General features: G+C 48.1%; 1 protein-coding gene across 2 annotated transcripts in view; it reads right to left on the reverse strand.

The window, feature by feature from the left end:
• LOC140728171 (fibronectin-like) overlaps positions 1-20,307 on the reverse strand; it is a 93,984-nt gene that overhangs the window by 6,677 nt on the left and 67,000 nt on the right. For both annotated transcript variants that reach the window (XM_073046473.1, XM_073046474.1), the window contains 13 exons: positions 16,684-16,848; positions 15,952-16,107; positions 15,033-15,146; positions 14,250-14,522; positions 12,413-12,600; positions 12,143-12,230; positions 11,668-11,844; positions 10,827-10,916; positions 9,384-9,563; positions 7,337-7,426; positions 5,300-5,643; positions 4,575-4,713; positions 2,876-3,046 (listed from right to left, as the gene is read on the reverse strand). In XM_073046473.1, the coding sequence (XP_072902574.1) occupies positions 2,876-3,046; positions 4,575-4,713; positions 5,300-5,643; positions 7,337-7,426; positions 9,384-9,563; positions 10,827-10,916; positions 11,668-11,844; positions 12,143-12,230; positions 12,413-12,600; positions 14,250-14,522; positions 15,033-15,146; positions 15,952-16,107; positions 16,684-16,848 (2,175 nt within the window). The remainder of the gene's footprint in view (positions 1-2,875; positions 3,047-4,574; positions 4,714-5,299; positions 5,644-7,336; positions 7,427-9,383; positions 9,564-10,826; positions 10,917-11,667; positions 11,845-12,142; positions 12,231-12,412; positions 12,601-14,249; positions 14,523-15,032; positions 15,147-15,951; positions 16,108-16,683; positions 16,849-20,307) is intronic.

Below are 20,307 nucleotides of genomic sequence, written 5' to 3' on the forward strand. Positions count from 1 at the left end.
TTAGTTGCTGAAGAAGGAAGGCACTTGTAAGAGAGGCTCCTGTGACTCCAACACTCATTGAGTGAGCTGCAGAAGTTTGTGGCTCCAAACTCTCCAAGGCCTTGCACTAATAGGTTATTTATGGAAGAGTGACAAGGAGAAAATCCTATTTTAAAAAATAAGCACATCCTTGCCTGTAGTGGCTTTGCAAAGCATCACTTAGAAGATACTGTAAAAATGTGGAAGAAGGTCTTGTGGTCGGTTGAGACTAAACTGGAACTTTTTTGGCCTTTAACAGTAAGGAGTATGTGTGGTGTAAATCTAATACTACGAATCACCCAGGGAACACCATCCCTACTGGTAAATATGGTGGAGGTAGCATCGTGCTATCGGGATGTTTTTTAGCAGCAGAGACTGGAAATCTGGTCAGGATTGATGGGAAAATAAATGCTGCTAAATACAGAGAGATCCTGGATAAAAACCTGCTAGCCTCTGCCAAAAAGCTTAAACTGGGGAGGAAGTTTGTCTTTCAGTAGGCCATTGCCAGAGCAACCAAGGCTTTAAATTTTTTTAAATGTTATAAGTCCTGACCTTCAATCAAACATCTCTGGCAAGACCTGAAGATTGCTGTCCTCCACTGCTCCCCAACTGATCTGGCATAACTTGAGCAAACACGAGGAAATCTGCAGATGCTTGAAATTCAAACAACACACACAAAATGCTGGTGGAACACAGCAGGCCAGGCAGCATCTGTAAGGAGAAGCGCTGTCGACATTTCGGGCCGAGACCCTTCATCAGGTCCTGCCTGGCCTGCTGTGTTCCACCAGCATTTTGTGTGTGTTGTGGCATAACTTGAGCAATTTTGCAATAAGAAATGGGCAAATCTTGCTCCATCACACTGTGCAAAGCTAATAAAGACTTAATCCAAAAGGACTGTAATAGCTGTGAGAGGAAGTTCAACTAAGTGCTGAGCAAAGTGGATTGTTTTTTTTGAAAGTACTTTTGAATTGTTGACATTTCTGTTTTTGAATTTTTAGTTTCTCATGCCTTACAATTTTCTGTTTTTTGCGATTGACTATGATCAATATGACACACAAATAAAAATTCTCAGTTAAACTGCTCAGAATCCCTGGTTGGGGGCTGAATCCTTCTACAAGGCACTGTAGTGCTGAGGAAGCAGGGAGACCACAGAAGGACTTGGACAGATTAGGAGAATGGGCAAAGAAGTGGCAGATGGAATACAGTGCTATAGTGTCGGGAAGTGTATGATCATGCGTGTTGGTAGTAAGAATAAAAGTATAGACTATTTTCTAAATATGGAGAAAATTCAAAAATCGGATGTGCAAAGGGACTTGGGAGTCCTTGTGCATTATTCCCTAAAGGTTAACTGTACTTATAGGTTGAGTCTGTGATGTGGTCTATCGGGACCCTGAGGACTTGTGGAAACTGTGTGGTGATTTCTTTCGAACTTATAGTCTTTTAACATCTTTGGACTATTTTTACTGTGCCCATGGTCTTTTTTTTAAATCAATTATGCTATTGTTTGCACTGTTGTAACTATATGTTGTAACTATGTGGTTTCGTGCAGGTCTTGTAGCTTTAATTTTTGGTCTTGTTTTGTCTGGTGAATTTGGAGCTCCTTTCTGGGGAACGCGCTAAGACGGTAGCGCGATATTAATACGCAGCAGCCTCTCCGGACTCTGGATTGGGGACTGCCAAACGTTATGTGGATTTTCTGGTGTAGACTGTTTTGTCATGTGCTTTTGTGATATCATTCTGGAGGAACATTGTCTCATTTTTTAACTGCATTGCATTTGTGGTTTCTAAATGACAATAAACTGAAACTGAAAACTGAAAAACTGATGAAGGCAAATGCAATGTTAGCATTTATTTTGCTAAGACTGGAGTATAAAGAGCAAGTCGTAATTCTGAGGGTTTACAAGGCATTGGTTAGACAGCACTTGGGAGAATTATGAGCAGTTTTGGGCCTCTTATCTAAGGAAGGATGCAATGACATTGGAGAGGGTTCAGAGGAGGTTCATGAGAATAATTCCGGAAATGAAAGGGTTATTGTATGAGGGTTTGGTGGCTCTGAGTCTGTATTTGCTGGAATTTGGAAGAATGAGGGGGGGAATCTCCTTGAAACCCATCAAGTGTTGAAAAGCCTAGATAGAGTGGGTGTGGAGAGGATGTTTCCTATAGTGGTGGAGTCTAGGACCAGACGGCACAGCCTCAGAACAGAGGGACGTCTATTCAGAATAAAGCTGAGGAGGAATTCCTTTAACCAGAGGGTGGCGAATCTGTGGAATTTGTTGCCAGGAGTGGTTGTGGAGGCCAGGTCATTGGCCGAGGCTGATAGGTTTATATTAGTCAGGGCACGAAAGGTTACATGGAGAAGGAAGGAGAGTGAGGTTGAGAGGAAAACTAATCAGCCATGTTGAAGTAAGGAACAGACTCGAAGAGCTAATTGACCTCCTTCTGCTTCTATGTCTTAAGGTCTTCTGGGACATTTAGGAGACTCTCAGATAGACTCATGGATGAAGGAGAAATGGAAGACTGTGGGAGGGAAGTGTTAAATCGATCTTAAGTTAAAAGATAGGAACAATATCGTGGGCCATTATGAAATGTTCTATCTGGTATGTAAAAGTCATTCCGAGTGGATCTTAGCCACTGCTCCAACTTACTGGTCTGGAAACAAGGAACTATCTACGTGACCACTGTGGTCACCTCTGAAAGCCGGCATTGCCCGTGGGATTGTCAGCCACTATGGGCTGTTTATGTCTGCTATTCCCAGAGAAATCTGCTTGCCCCAAACATGCGGAGGGAGGTCCGGGTGAAGGGTAAAGGGTAAAGGCAGCTGGAATGGGGTTTGAAGAATGCGCCACCGACTACTCACTAGATGAGTCGCACTTGAAATAACCGTTTCCATAACCTATGCATATGCACCACAGCTTGAATCCGGTCTCGGACATGCGTTCCCACTCCTCGCCAACCGCATACTTGGTTCTGGTGATGGTGTCATAGCAGTACTCCTGTGAAGGGGTAAGCCGATCTGGTTGGATGGGAGCTGTGGGGAGCAGATACAAAGAATGGCATCAATTAACCAGGACCAGCTCACCAACCGTGACTTGCCAGGCACAGACCCTTGCCAACCGTGACTTGCCAAACCCAAACCCTTTCAGCGGCAACCCAGGACTCTTCTCACGCAGGAGCTGATGATTCTGTTGGTGGTCCAGCACAATCCATGGTGCTGCCTCCTAGGCGGGCCGACAAAACCAAGGGGCTCCACTGTGCTGAAACCCAGCCGGGGCAGTGGCTGTACGCACACGCAATGCCGTTTGTGGGACTGCTGGATCTCAAAGCCAATGCTGCCTCCCAGGTAGAATCCCACACCACAGAGTAGTTATCCCACTGCCTTGCAAGTCATACCCTGTCAAATGCCTCTACAACTACCCCCGAAGGCCATGACTGATTCTGTCCCCACTTCCCATTTCAGATCATTATTCCACACATCCCTGTATCTCTTCATCAGGAGGGGCAAACACCACCTACTCCCATGTGCCACAGTGTAGACAAATCAAAAGGGACTTTGTTATGTCCCGGGGACAACCAGATAGCAACCACCTTGCTGCACGTTCGGTTGCCAAGGCAACGGGAGGGATTTTGGTGTACTTCTGAAATGTGAGTACTCCAGCAAAGTTAAAAAATTCCTCTCTTCACTGCCAGAACGTGACATGGGGACAAATGACCATTCAGCTTCTCAATCCCAACTTTATTCACCACTTCTGTTGTGACAGTCCTTCTGGTAGAGATCCAGGAGCATCAAAGCAGAATTCACAATGAGCGAAACGCCCCGCTTCACCCAGCCCATTTACCTTCAGGTCACTATTCAGAGGCCGAAAAGCGGCCGGGGTTGACAAAGCCCAATTTACTGACCTCCCTTGTAACACAAAGCATCTTGTGGCAAGGTAGACGGGCCGTGCTTCACTCGCATTGCAGTTACTAGCCTGGTCAGCTACAGAGTCTCTGGTGCTGATTATCACTGAGATTCTGTGGGAGAATTAGTTGGGAGCTTGGTTTGGATTTACTGTTGCTGGAGAAGAATGGGAAGGTGGGGGACAGATGTTGTGCTGCAGAGTTTCAGTCCACGTGGAGATATACCTCACTTCCAAAGGGTCCCGTGCTTCGTCCACATTACCTGTGGACCCTACGGCTAGACCAGAGGACATCTTATGTCGCTGGTCAAACACAACTTGAGAAATAAGATCCATGAAAAAGTTGGGGGTGGTTATTTCAATGCCCTACCTCTTCTGAGCTGAATGCAGCTTCATCAGGACTCGGGGGTGGGGACAGGGACAGGGGAAGATGTCTGACGGGAGGTGGCAGGAAGAGTTTCAGCAAGATAGGAGAGGGATGAGTATGGGCTAATCCTGATGGGAGGCAGACAACCCCGATGGAGACAATTTGATTGAATGGACTGCTCAATGAAGTGAGGAGATTTGTCACCACTGATGATGGTGATGACATAGAAAACAGTGCTGTTGAGGGGGAAGATGAAAAAGTTGGGTTGCTGCAAAAGCTTAACTCAGACTTACACTGCTCTTTGGCGGTGATAGTTTCCTCCAATATTACTTGTTTCCCGTCCCGATTCAGAGCTTCCACCACTACATTGTACTGTTCCCCGTACTTCAGGTCGTGAAGCACAGCGTAGGATACGGTTCCTGGTACCCGCACCTGGAAGGCAGACATAATAGCTTTGTCACCACGTCAGGCCCGGTCTTGTCCTATCGAGGATTGTTCAAAGGGGATACCCACCCTTGCTGGCTGCTTAAAGCTGCCCCGTTTATTCCCCTTTCCCAGTTCTGACAAAGCCCATCACATTACACTAATTGTGTTCCTCTCCCCAGATGCTGCCTGGCTTGATAGTGTTCTTTGCACTTTCACCCTCTCTGGTTTTCCAGTAGTCGAGGACGTGCTCTTGTTTTTATTGGGCGGAGTGGTTTACTCCGACCTCTGACCAAGTGCGCCCGTTTCCTCAGAACCCACTGAATTAGTGTCTGGGTGGGACTGCCTGAAAATACAGTGGGCTACACAGGACCAGGGGCTTCTGGACAGGTTATTTTGAGTAGGGTCTTGCTGAAGATCCCTAGGACTGCATTGTGGAACAAAGCCAGCACGTCTACTCCCTCACACCGAGTTCAACCCCGAGCACTGGTACATTTGCCCGTTCGCCGGGTGCATGTGGGGAATCCACCCACTGACCCATTAATGTGCGTGTAATATAGTGAAGTTAACGTTTAATCAGGAAGCCTGCCGTTACCTTAAGTAATAGCTTGTCACTGTCAGCAGGGTAACACGAGACCAGGTACTCAATGGCATCGGCAACCGGGTTCCAGGAGATGGTGTACGTATTCAAGACATCCCTTCCAGGTGGATGGCTGGTGGTGTGGTCTGGCTGCCTACCACTCTCCTCCACAATTCCTACTTGGCGGTGATGGGAGGGTACGGTGGGGGTGACTATGTAGTGCCCTGGCACCCTGCCATCCTCACTTTCCCCGTGGTCCACTGTGGTGTTGATCGGCTTGACATAGATGGGCGGTCTCTGATGGCTGCCGCGTTCGCTCGTCCCGGGGCCCAACGGGTAGGTCCAACCCGATCCTGAAACTGATACACCATGCCACCTGTCATGACTGGAATCTGTGGGCGGCCTTGACGAGTCAAGGGGCAAGCGATCACTCCAGGACGCAGGCTGCTGGGGCCTTTCAGGCGGCAGGGAAGTGGCAAGCTGCGGGAAGAGAGCTTCTGAAGCAAAAGAACGATGCAGGTTAGCAAGCAGCGACTGCTTTCGATGGCTGCGCGGAGCAGGGTTAACAAAAAACAAGCAAAGATGGTCCGCATGTATTGAACAAAGCATGCACTAGGGGGCAGCAAGAGCTATCCAGCACCCACAATCAGGAGGCAGGGGGCAGGCTGCGCTCGCGTGCAGATTGGCCAAAGTAAGCCTGCAGGCAAGGTGGCCGGCAGCGAAACGTAATCCAGCACTGGTACCATTTAGCGATTCAGCGAGGGAGCAGAATAAATGGGAAGAGTGTGCAAAAAAAATCTAAAGTCATTGGTTGAAGGATTAGAGGACAGCTGTGGAGAATCTTTTTCACCCTGAAGATGACAGGGATTTGAAACTCACTGCTTGAAAGGGTGAGAGCAAGACAAGAACCCTCAAGCACACCCCACCAGCAGATCAGAGCAAGGGTAACTTTATCGGGCGGTCAGCAGCAAGCAGCCAGCGAAGACCACAGCCAGCTGTTTTGAAGGTTACTCCAGCACTGCCAGACCTGAACCAGAACAGCTACCTTCGTGAAGGGCAGGGAAGACCGGAGTCAAGGGCAGTGGACAGTGGGACTTGGGACAGATAGTTAGCACCCAAATATTTCATGATTGAAGAGTGTTAACGAAACCGACTTGTGTTCTTTAGCTGGCCTTGGGAGGATACTGAACCTGATTAAGGAAAAAAAGACTGAAAGGGTTGTAAGCACTTAAACTCGGTTGTAGATCTCAAAATGTGCAGGCATGCATGCATACTGTGCTGGAACGACAGCAAGGCATTATTACATTCAACGAGTCCAAGAGGGAAATGTCACTGCCGGGACCAACAACTACTGGCCACCTCTGTGGGTCCCAGAGGAGAAGGGAGGCTTCTCGAACACAGGTGCCCCCACCATTCTGATAGGCGAGGACTTCTTACAATTTTAAAGTGGTGTTGGGAAAGGAGATGCTGAGTCAGAATGGTGTGCACCCTGGAAGTGAAGCTGCCGTTCCGCACACTGCATACATGTGCGTTAATGCACCTGCACCAAAGACACACATTCTACAAACCCACACATGGACACCACCACGTCTGCACCCCACACTGCTCTGACTTGCATTTTCCATACCGCAGCGCCAGAACAGTTTGCCCCAACGGGTACCAGCAGCTTAAAATCTGTCTCGTCAACTAGCAGATCTTGCTGCCGAGGCATTCTTTTCTTCAAGGCAGCCGGAAACATGGATCGTTTAATTGGACCTTACCAAGAGCTGCCAAGAAGTTTTGCTGATTAAAGCCAGCAGTTTCTGAAGTCCAAGCATCTGGCTTTCGTTGCCATCCAAACTCTGAGGTCATTATGCTCCATTTGTAAATTTGCCCTCAGGGGAATAAACTCCACAAATGACAGATCCTCATTTTAGACTGTGAGAAGCTGCAATAAAACCTCGCCTTGCCGGAGCGAAGTCAAACTGTGCCGAACGAGTGGCCCACATACAAGACAAAGAGGTGTGAGAACCGGTTTGCCCCACATCTTATTTGCTGTAAGAAACCCCTCACCTGTTCTCTTCCTCCCGGTCAGCAGCTCACTCTGTTCAGAGTTCTGAAGAGCTCGAATGTTGATAACGTACTCGGTTCCAGGCTTTAGTCCTAATGAGGGGGAGAAGATGCAATTTATATTGTTGGAACAGACTGCACATCCCAGTTGCTTCCTGAAGATTAGGATGCTGCTGTGATGGTTAACAGTTGGTGGAGTTCTGTACTTTGACTGTATATATGCAATTTGGAAGATGAGGTACTGCTAACTGGTTGTCCAGGATCAGGAAAAGTTAACGAGGGCTGTAAACTCAGCCAGCTCTAGTATGGGCACTAGCCCCACAGCATGAGGAAAGCTTCAAAAGGTGATGCCTTAAGAACACACCATGTCATTAAGGACTCCCACCTCCCAGGCCATGCCCTCTTCTGACTGCTACCATTAGAGAGGAGGTACAGGAGCCTGAGAACGCACACTCGGGAACGTTTCATGAACAGCCTTCCCCACTCTGCCATCCAATTTCTGAACGGTCCAGGAACATGACATCACTTTTTGAACTACTTATTTAGTTTTTATTAGGTGTAACTAGATTTGCGATTGGTCTGTGAACGATGGATTACGGGGAGAAGGCAGGAGACTGGGGCTGAAAAGGAATGGATTAGCTATGATGAAGCCGAGCAGACTCAATGGGCCAAATGGCCTAATTCTGCTCCTGTATCTTAGAAAACCTACAGCACAATACAGGCCCTTCGGCCCACAATGCAGTGCCAAACATGTACTTACTTTAGGAATTATCTTGGGTTATCCATAGCCCTGTATTTTTCTAAATTCCATGTACCTATCGAGGAGCCTCTTAAAAGACCCGATTGTATCCACCTCCACCACTCTCTGAGTAAAAAACTTACTCAACATCTCCTCTGTACCTACTTCCAAGCACCTTAAAACCGTGCCCTCTTGTGTTAGCCATTTAAGCCCTGGGAAAAAACCTCTGACTATCCACACGATCAATGCCTCTGATCATCTTATACACCTCTCATCCTCCGTTGCTCCAAGACGAAAAGGCCGAGTTCACTCAACTTATTCTCATAAGGCATGCTCCCCAATCCAGGCAACATCCTTGTAAATCTCCTCTGCACCCTTTCTATGGTTTCCACATCCTTCCTGTAGTGAGGCGACCAGAACTGAGCACAGTACTCCAAGTGGGGTCTGACCAGGGTGCTATATAGCTGCAACATCACCTCTCTGCTCTTAAACTCCAGCTCATGGTTCATGAGCGCCGATACACCGTACACCTTCTTGACCACACAGTCAACCTGCACAGCTGCTTTGAGCATCCTATGGACTCAGACCCCAAGATCCCTCTGATCCTCCACACTGCCAAGAGTCTTACCATTAATACTCTATTCTGCCATCATATTTGACCTACCAAAATGAACCACTTCATACTGGTTGAACTCCATCTGCCACTTCTCAGTCCAGTTTTGCATCCTATCAATGTCCCGCTGTAACCTCTGACAGCCCTCCACACTATCCACAACACCTCCAACCTTTGTGTCATCAGCAAACTTACTAACCCATCCCTCCACTTCCTCATCTAGGTCATTTATAAAAATCACGAAGGGTAAGGGTCCCAGAACAGATCCTTGAGGCACACCACTGGCCACTGACCTCCGTGCAGAATATGACCCATCTACAACCATTCTTTGCCTTCTGTGGGCAAGCCAGTTCTGGATCCACAAAGCAATGTCTCCTTAGATCCCATGCCTCCTTACTTTCTTAATAAGCCTTGCATGGGGTACCTTATCAAATGCCCTGCTGAAATCCATATACACTACATCTACTGTCTTCCTTCATCAATGTGTTTAGTCACATCCTCAAAAAAATTCAATCAGGCTCGTAAGGCAGGACCTGCCTTTGACAAAGCCATGCTGACTACTTCTAATCATTATGCCTCTCCAAATATTCCTAGTGAGTTCCTTCAGCAGCTCATTTTTACCAAAACGAAGATGGCTGTGAGCTGACTTGGTGATCTCATGTACCCCAAAGCTCCCTGCCTGCTATTGGGGTGCTTACCTGTGATCTCCGCCTCATGTCTGTTGGGTCCTGGCTGAGGATGGAGCATCTTGGGATGGCCTCCAGTGGGGTGGTAGGTGATGAGATACCCCGTGATCTTTGAGCGGGGGCGCTGCCAGGTGAACATGATGGTGTTTTCCGTCACAGAGATGAACCGGAGATTGGAGGGAGCATCAACAACTGGGAAAGGTTGAAACACGGGAGAAACAGGTTACTTCACTTTCTTTGCTCGGAAATGAATGCCATCCCACCTCCCGCCCCACCCCAATCTGGTAATCCCCCACAAAGTCCAGAATGGTAGCTCCTGCTCTAGGCAAGGCCTCCAAGCTGCAGCTCACCTATCCTGACATCCCAACACACTCAGCCTTGGCTTCAGAGATCGGACACCGTCAGAATAAGGAGATGGTTGAATAGGTGGGTGCAGAGTAGATGCCCCACTGAACTCTCCTCTCTCCACAATGTGCCAGTCAAGTGCTGAAATAGCAAGTCAAGGACAGGCCCAGCCACTCTTCGGGGAGCAGCAATGGCACACTGGCAGAGCAGATTCAGATGTTTACTTATCACATGTATTGAACATCAAAACAGTGAACTGTGGTACCAAGCAACACACCCTGGCGATGTGGTGGGGGCAGCCCACAAGCACTGCCACCATAATGTGCCCACGAAGCTCGGCAGAACACAACAGCCAATTAAACAACAGCAGCAAAAGGAGCCCCTTTCCTCCCTCCCACCCTCACCCCCTCCATCCAACCCCACAACAAGCCGTCCTCGACCTCCAGCAAGACTTGTGAGTTTGCAGACTTTCCCAGCAGACTCACAGAGACTTTCAACGTGGAGCAGAGGCCTAGACTCTGGCCTGACCTCTAATTCAACCATATTTCTGTCTCCCCAGTCCTAACCTGACCCCTGACTGTCCCCAAAATCATCCACATGAACCTAAAGAACTCTTTAAAAGCCGTCTGAGCTGTGACCACAGCTTGGCACCATCTTGACTAGAAACAGGCTGGGCTGGCCAATTCAGTTTTCAAGTGAGAGAATGAACAGGCTGGGCTTGCCTTCAGAGAGGGCTAAAAGGAAACCTGAAAAGGTATGCAAAATTTCAAGGGATCAGATAGAACAGGGAACATGGAGATTATTTTTTTTCTCTAACGTAGAGGGTTAAGAAATTTAGAGGGGATCAGAATATTTCTTTTGGAGAGGTGGAGGCAATCAGAATTTTTTTTTGGAGAAGTGGAGGTAGGTACTCTCACAATAGTTAAGGATTTCGATTAGCATTTGGATCATCAAGGGAGAGAAGGACCAAACAGTGTAGATGGGTACTCATTGGTCAGCATTGAGCTGGTGCAGTTAAGGGCCTGTTCAACGCTACGACATTGTCAAAGCAATCCGAATCACCCCCCAATCCTCCCTCGCCTGTGTGGGGGGGTGGGGGGGGGTCCTCACCCGTTCGAGCTGTGACTAAGGCAGGCGGACTGCGGGAGGTACTGCTGAGGCTGTAGATGTTGATCTTGTACTCCGTGCCAGGGTTGAGGCCTGTGGAAGGAAAAAGTTCATCATCAGACTGAAGGGAAATGAAGTGCCGTCACAGGAGGAATAAAATGTGACGAGGAAGAGGTAGTTTAGCAGCGTGTACCTCAGCACAATCATGACACAGATAATTCAGAACTCCTTGAACAAATTACTTCTGAGGGACTGCCACACACCTATGCGGATCAGGGCCTTGGAAAGGACAAAATGGGTGTGCAGAGAGGTCATTAACTGCAGACTATAATCCTTTGAAGAGGAGAGAACGCGAAGGACACAGTAACATATCGGCACAGCTAGTCGAGCTGCTGACTCACAGCACCAGAGACCCGGGGTCAGGCCTGACCTCTGGCGATATCTGTGTTCTCTGTGTGAATATCTCCCTGGACACTCCAATGCCCACTCACATCCCAGAGGAATGCGGGTCAATGAATGAATAGGCTGCTGGTGTACAAGTGAGCAGTGGAACATGGGGGAACGCGGGGAGAATAAAATGGGATTGGTGTAAAATGGTTGCTTGATATCTGGCGCAGACAAGGTGGGCCATAGGACCTCTCGTTATGCTGAGTGACTCCACTCATAATATTCAGTAATTGGGAGAACTCAGAACCAAGGGAACAAGCAAAACGCAGAGTTGATGTTTCAATCAGGGCTGCTTTCGATCAAATGCTCTCCTTGTGGACGCTGTGGTGGGTGGTAAAATGGAAGAAAAGGCACCGGAGTTACTCAACCCGTGGGCAGCAAATACCACTGGCTTTACCTGTGATGGTGTAGGTGCGAGTATTGGGTCCCAATGTCTTCTGAATGGGGGTCGTACCGCCAGTGGGCACAGCATCGACCTGGAAGCCGGTGACCTGCTCCATCCTGGAGCGCCACTGCAGCGTGATGCTGGTCTCCGTCCTGCCGGAGACGTGGATCCGACGCGGCGGGCTGATATCTGGTAGAGGGGTGTAACACAGCTGTCAGGTGCATGGCATTACTGCACTGCGAGGCGGCCGGAGGGTCGGACAAGGACGTTAAGTAGGCAGTTGACAGGGATTGAGACCCTTGGCAGTGGGAAGTCTGGCTACCGATCACTGGGGGAGGGGGGAGATGATAAAAATCAGGGGCAGCAGAGCTTCAGGACACCCCCCCCCTCCCCCGGTACTGAGGGAACAGCCAGGTCCAGGAGGCACGAGGGTGAGAGTTTCTGCAGACAGTGAGAGAGGACAGAGGGCATGAAGGAGAGAACTCACCTTCCAGCGTCGCTTTGACGCCTTCCAAAGGCAGACTGGTCATGGAGTCCTTGACCGCATAAATGAAGATGTTGTACTTGGTCGCGACCTGTGTTTACAGAATTAAGATTGGATAGGAATTACACAGAACATCACAAACAAAGCAGGCCTTTCGCCCCATGATACTGTACAATCCTGTAACCTGCTCTAAGAGCAATTTGGCCCAAGAACTCAGTGCTGGCACTTGTGTCCCACAGGAGCCAGTAGAGGGGTGGCAGCAAGGAGCCTCACCATGAGACCAGAGATGGTGGCGCTGGTGTTATCGGGGCCAATGTTCAGCTGCTGGCTTGGGCCGGCCTTCTCCTTTGGTTTCACCACCACGCGATAAGCTGTCAGCTCGGCATTAGGGGCGTGCCAGCTTATGGTCAAGCTGGTCGGAGTCACCTGCACAAACTCCAGGTTGGTTGGCGGCGGAATGGCTGCAAGGAAGAAAGAAATTGGCGGTTATTCCACACCTCAACAACTTCATGAAACACAAGTGTTTTCGGGCCTGTAAAAGATTTCTGACGTGTGCTCACACACGTGGGGGGACAATGGGTCAATAACTTCTCTTGCCTGACCATTATCTCTACACTGGCTTGAAAACTTGGCCAAGGCCTCTACATCCAAATGAGGGAACAAGCACGCTGATGTTCCATTGTCCGCACTCTTCAGAATCACAGCGTTGTAGCGTTTAGTGTAACGCCGTTTCAGCGCCAGCTGTAAGATTGGGGTTCGATTCCTGTCACTGTCTGTAAGGAGTCTGTACATTCCTCCTGTGACCACGTGGGTTTCCTCTAATGGCTCTGGTTTCCTCCCATATGGGGCTGGGGTTATTGAGTTGTGGCCATGCTATTTTGGGTTGTCCAGTGCAATCCTCACTGATTTAATTTGATGCAAATGCTACATTACACCGTATGTTTCGACGTGCATGTAACAAATGAAGCTAATTGTTCTCTTTCATGTTAAGACGTTAAGTCTAGTTCTCCGGCGATGAGCTTGCACCCTTAGCCTTTAACAGCATCACCACTGAGCTGCAGCAAGAACAACGGATGAACTTGTCTCTGTGACCCAAGCTTGGGCCGGCCTTTGACCTGCATCCTAGCAGTTAATTGCCAGAAGAGCCTCTGATGGAGCTGGCCTGGTTAGACCACCAGCCACTTTGGGCTGGGGCGAGGGAGGGGAAATCAGCTTGAGGACACACTTCCCTGTTTATCTTGGTCCCTGAGCTAATAACACATAAAGTGAACTCAAACGTCACCTAGCAAACTCAGGAATTTTAAAAGTCTGTAGAGGAAGACGTACTGAAGCTGCGGGTCCGTTGCAGGAACTCAGGTAGGTTCATGCATGTTAGTTTTGGAGGAAAAATATACTTCCCAGTATGAATGAACCCAGGACGATCTGTGACTCATATTAACAAGGCTGAAATTTAGCTCCCTTTTTACAAAAGCCTAGAGCAGCAATTGAGCCAACCTATTCACTGCATTCAAAGGTAATGCCCCCTAAATTAATTTGCCACCTTTCAGTAGGCTAGAAGGGTGCACAAGTATAGAGAGAGAGCATGTAATTGGAATAACCTTCTCACCCTCAGAATTAAGTACTGAGCAAACAAGTGGGGGCGAAATGTCCATTCCATTTCACTGTGCCTCTCGCAGACAGAGCTCATGACCAGTGCCGAGTCTCCCGATTAGAACAGGATTATTCCACCGTCGAAATACGGCAAGAGTTTGCGTTTCACTTCTTTTTAAAAATTTGTTGCAGGTACCTCGAAACGTGGAATGAAGTGTGTGGTTTGCATCAAAATGAATGAGTGAGGACTGTGCTGGGAGCAGCCTTCGAGTGCCGTCATGCAACGTAGCACGGCTACGACTCCCCGGTCCCAGCTGTACATTTCTGTAGTGCGGCAGGAAATGGGATTACCTCGATTTCACAACTGATACTGTGATAGTGTTATGCCCTTCACTACGCTACCGTGCTTGTTTCTACATAACACAGGCGAAGTGTGTGATGGATTAAACTAACTATCTCAAATCTGTCCACCATCTGCAGCCACGGGCTGTTCACAGATCACCAAGCCCCAGCTGCTTACCTGTAGTCTGTTTGCCCATGAAAGGAGAGCTCTCCCTGCCATCTAATACAGCATACACTTCCACTTGGTACTCCGTGCCCGGCCGCAGACCAGTCAGCTCAGCAGAAACGTCCCTGGAGCTGGGGCTGGGCCTGAGCTCCCGGGCTCCATCTTCGGGGCTAGAGTAGATGATTTTGTAGGCTGTGACCCTCCCCTTTGGCTTCTCCCATGCCAGTCGCATGGAATCTGCATCCACATCCGAGAAGGTCAGTTCTTTGGGCCGGCTGGAGTGCGCTGGCAAAAAACAAGGGGAAAGCAACAAAAGGAATTTTTAAGCATCTCTTCCTGACCGGCTGCCTCTGGTCTAAAAGGACATGGAACAGTTTGCGTTGGGGCTGGACTGCAGCTTGAGAAAGAACACCAGTGGGAAGCTGGCATGTTTTGTCCTATTCAGTAGACACCCCATCCGAGCCTTTTAGAAACCGCCCCCAAATCTTTCCCCTGAATCCTCCCTGCAAATTGTTAGCACCATCTCCCTTCAGAATTTTCCAGGCCTATTATTGGGCCCAAAGCATCCAATAGGTCTCTCTCCCCCACCTTTCTCTCCCCCCTCACTGTCTCCCCACCTCACTCTCTTACCCCTCCATCATATCCCTCCACAATCCTCTCATCCATGTACCTTTCCAAACTTCTCCTAAATGTTGCAAATGAACCCACATCCACCGCCTCCAGTGGCAGTCATTCCATGCTTCCAGCACCTTGTTCCCCCTCAGATTTCCCATAAATATCCTTCCGAATACCTACTTGTTACTGCTGTTTCGGTGAGGGGCGGACTCTCCCCACGCTCTCCCAGAGCGTACACACTGACCAGGTACTCCACTGTTGGCGCCAAACCCTCAATGGTCAGTCGGTTCTGACCTGCAAGTAGATGACAATCGAAAAGTTACCTTTTCTCCTGAACCTCACCTCTCAATGTTTAGGTTCCGAGTTCCAGGACCAACACTCCCAAGCTGACTGCACCTTTGAAAAGATGCCCCATAGCTCAGAATCGGCTCCATATTAGCTGTCATCTCTATCTAGCCATCCGTCAGCAAACACTGTACTCAAAATGGCCAACACAAAGTACACTGCAGATGCTGTGGTCAGTCCTGATGAAGGGTCTCGGCCCGAAACGTTGACTGCTCGTTTCCACAGATGCTGCCCAACCTGCTGAGTTCCTCCAGCTTGTTGTACGTGTTGCTCAAAATGGCCGCCTTTTCCCCTTCTCCATTCTATTTCCTGTATTCCCTTTTAATCACTGCTCCCCATTTCCCATGCTCCTTTCAAACCTGCCAGGCTGCATTCCCACATTCCCTTCGAATTCACCCTCGCTTCCCTGGATAAATTATTAAATTACCATGTTAACACATTAAAAATGGGAGAATGAGTCATCAGGAAGTGGCAATGGTCCCCTTTCACTTTCCACTCAAATGAGTTGGGGGAGGAGTGCACTTGAAAAATGGAAAGGTAAAATTGAAGGCCGCAAGCCATTCCCACCACATTGAACATTTCTGACTAAACCCCTCCATTCCCACGTGTTTGACCCCTACTGAGGTAACATCAGCCAGCTTACAACACAACACACTGACATAATCGTGAAGTTAACAGAGACGGTGACAGTCATGGTAACAAACCCATCTCCCCTGGCCCCAGTCGAGCAAACACTGCAGTTCCTTTGACTGACCTGGGGGAACGGTTTTGGATATGATTGGGCCATGCCCATTCCTTGGCGTGCTGGTGACTCTATAACCCTTAACCGGTGCAACAGGAGGGGTCCAGCTGACGGTCAGGCTGTGGTCTTGCACATCGTCCACCTTCAGAGCAGTTGGCCTGTCAATTTCTGCAGGAGGATAAAAGGCAGAGTCTCCAATAAAGAGGCAGTCGTCTTTAGTTCCTCTCGTGTCCCGGGAACAGGTTGGAGATAGTGCAGAGACAGCAATATAATGGGCTAGGTGTGGAAAAATGCTTTGCAGGACTGTGACTGACAAATCTCCTCAGGCCTGGTGGGTGCTGTGAGCAATTTGTTCAAGACCTAATTGGAGAGAGTGGGGGGGGGGAAGAGAGAGTGGGGTGGGGAGAGTGATTTGGGGTGGGGAGAGAGATTTGGGGTGGGGAGAGTGATTTGGGGTGGGGAGAGAGATTTGGGGTGGGGAGGGCACAAGTATGTATGTATAAAAAGCCTACTGCAGTGTCATGGGCACATAGAATCATGACAGCAACATTCACAAAGAAAACATTAATTGCACACAATTTGTACAGAAAAAACACAATTACAAGAACATGATACATGTGGGAGTTCGCTCATACACACGGATGTCTGTAAACCAGGAGTCTGTAAACCCAGCCTGTACAGGCAAAAGGGTCTGGTGGACTGCATGGTCACAATCGGCCAAATCTATGCTGATCCCCATCCTACCTGTCCTTTCAGAGCCCACGATAGGTTTGCTGGATGCCGGACTGTCGCCACGGCCGGTGACGGCAGACACGGTGACGGTGTATTCAGTGTCTGGGCGAAGGTTGCTGATGGTGACTGATGAATCTCCTCCTGACACCGTCATCTCCCTACTGGGCCCTTCGCCTTCTGTGTGTGTTGGGGTGGGGGTGGGGGTGGGAGAGAATTAGAAGGGAAGAGGTGAACATGAAACAAGCGTAATCCTTAAACCACATCACACGTAAAACTACCAGTGAGAAACAGTGTAAAACTTAATTTCATGTGTACATTGTCAGTGGCAGTAACAGGTATCACAAGCACCTAACGGAGGCACAATTTGAGGTTCTCTTTTGTTGAGACACAGAGCCAACACTCACACCAAAGTTGGGCTCCTTGCCTAACGCTCATTTCGTGCCTTCTCTTGTTAAAATGGTCAACAGACTGGAAGGTCCACATACCAAGCTTTTTCAACCACTTTAAGGAGGGCCGCCAGCATCCGATAGACAAGTTAAATGCTCATTCTATGAATGGCCTCAGCTTGTTTGTTTCTCCCAACGACCTCCAGCCACCACCCACACTCTCTAACCCTTAGGTGGAGCCATCGCACCACCCAAACAAGGCAGGAAGACATCCTCCCCTCCCCTCTCCTCAGTGTGATGCACTCTGGACTCAAGCACTACTAAGCTTCAAATTCTAGGGTCAAAGTTTAGAGCAGCCATTAGGCCTTTTGTTAAATGGGTTCATTTCAAAGTCCAGAGTTTAACCTGTTTGGTTCTAGTATTGGCCGTTCACTTTTTAAGAGTCAAAGAGCACTGAAACAGGCTCTTTGGATTATCTAGTCTGTGCCAAACTAGTCCCATCAACCTGCACCTGGTCCATAGCCTCCATACCCCTCCCATCCAAACTTCTCTCAATTGTTGAAATCAAACCATCATCTCCCATTTCTGCCAGCAACCTGTTCCACACTCACCACACACTGAGTGAAGAAGATCCCCCTCATGTTCCCTTAAATATTTCCACTTCTCATCGTTAACCCATGAAGTCTAGTTCTAGTCACCCAACCTCAGTGGAAAACTCCAATTTGCATTTGGCTTCCATCTACAACTCTCATCATTTTGTATATCCTGTCAAATCTCCCCTCATTCTCCTATGCTCCAGGCATAGTTAACCTTTCCCTATAACTCAGGTCCTCAATTCCCAGCAACATATTTGTAAATTTTTTTCATACTCTTTCAATATGATTGATGTCTTCTCTGTAAGGAGATGACCATAACTGCACACGATACTCCAGATTGGGCCTCAGCAACATCTTGTACAACTTCAACATAACATCCCACCTCAAGTACTCAGTACTTTGATTTATGAACATAGTAAACCTACAGCACAATAAAGGCTTTGCCAAACATGTACTTGCTTTAGAAATTACCTAGGGTTACCCATAGCCCTCTGTTTTTCTAAGCTCCATGTACCTATCAAGGAGTCTCTTAAAAGACCCTATTGTATCCACCTCCACCACCATCACTTGCAGCCCATGCCACGCACTCACCACTCTCTGTGTGAAAAACCTACCCCTGACATCTCCTCTGTACCTACTTCCAAGCACCTTAAAACTGTGCCCTCTCGTGCTAGCCATTTCAGTCCTGGGAAAAGTCTCTGACTATCCACACGATCAATGCCTCTGATCATCTTGTACACCTCTATCAGGTCACCTCTCATCCTCCATCACTCCAAGGAGAAAAGGCTGAGTTCACTCAACCTGTTCTCATAAGGCATGCTCCCCAATCCAGGCAACATCCTTGTAAATCTCCTCTGCACCCTTTCTATGGTTTCCACATCCTTCCTGTAGTGAGGCAATCAGAACTGAGCACAGTACTCCAAATGGGGTCTGACTAGGGTCCTATATAGCTGGAAAATTACATCTCTGCTCTTGAACTCAATCTGACGGTTGTTGAAGGCCAGTACACCATATGTTATTCTTGACCACACAGTCAATTTGCGCAGCAGCTTTGAGCGTCCTATGGATTCAGACCCCCAAGATCCCTCTGATCCTCCACACTGCCAAGAGTCTTACCATTAATACTCTATTCTGCCATCATATTTGACCTACCAAAATGAACCACTTCATATTTATCTGGGTTGAACTCCATCTGCCACTTCTCAGCCCAATTTTGCATCCTATCAATGTCCTGCAGTAACCTCTGACAGTCCTCCACACTATCCACAACACCCCCAACCTTTGTGTCATCAGCAAACTTACTAACCCATCCCTCCACTTCCTCATCCAGTTCACCTATGAAAATCACGAAGAGTTGGGGTCCCAGCCTTGCATGGGGGTACCTTGCTGAAATTTATATACATTACATCTACTACTCTACCTTCATCAATGTGTTTAGTCAGATCCTCAAAAAATTCAATCAGGCTCGTAAGGCATGACCTGCCTTTGACAAAGCTATGCTGACTATTCCTAATCATGTTATGCCTCTCCAAATGTTCATAAATCCTGCTCTCGGGATCTTCTCCATCAATTTACCAACCATTGAAGTAAGACTCATTGGTCTATAATTTCCTGGGCTATCTCTACTCCCTTTCTTGAACAAGTGAACAACATGAAGGCCAATATGCCAAAAGCTCTCTTTACAACCTTATCTACCTGAGACAACATTATAAAGGAATTAGGGATCTGTATTCCCAGATCCCTCTGTTCTACTCCTCAGTGCCCGACCTTCCACTGTGTAAATCCTACCCTGGCTTGTTCTCCAAAGTGGAACCCTTACACTTGTCAGCACTAAATTCCATCTGCCATTTTTCCAGCTGGTCCAGATCCAACTGCAAGCCATGATAGCCTTACTCGCTATCCACAATGCCCCCAAACTTGGTGTCATCTGCAAATTTATTTACCATATAATCATCCAGATCATTGATATAGATTTAAAAAAACAACAATGAACTGAGTGCCGGTCCCTGTGACACTCCACTAGTCACAGTCCTCCAGACAGAGGCAACCCTCGACTACCAATCTCTAGCTTCTCTCCCAGAGCCAATGTCAAATCCAATTTATTACTTCATCCTGAATGTCAAATGACTGAAACTTCTTGCCCAACCTCCCATGTGGGATATTGTAAAAAGTTCACTGCCTTTCCGTCATCAAGTTTCCTGGTAGCCTCCTTGAGAAACATTAGAAGATTGGTTAGGCATGATCTACCATGTACAAAACCATGTTGACTATTCCTAATCGGTCCCAATCTATCCAAATACTTTCTGTATATATCCAGTCTCTTAAAATGCCTTCCAATAAATTTCCCACTACCAATGTCAGGCTCACTGGCCAATAATTTCCTGGCTTATTCTTTGAGCCCTTCTTAGACAACAGAACAACGTTAGCTATCCTCCAATCCTCCAGCCCCTCACGTGTGGTTAAGGACATTTAAATATCCCAGCAATTTCTGCACATCTCCTACAAGGTCTGAATGAACAAGGTCTCCTACAGGTCCTGAGGATTTATCCACCCTAATTTGCCTCAAGACAGCAAACACCTCCTCCTCTTACGGTCCATCTTCTCACTGCTATTTTGCTTCACTTCTATACTCTGTGTCCACCTCCTGAGTAAAT

The sequence above is a fragment of the Hemitrygon akajei genome, chromosome 5 (genome assembly GCF_048418815.1).
Source record: "Hemitrygon akajei chromosome 5, sHemAka1.3, whole genome shotgun sequence".
NCBI lineage: Eukaryota > Metazoa > Chordata > Chondrichthyes > Myliobatiformes > Dasyatidae > Hemitrygon > Hemitrygon akajei.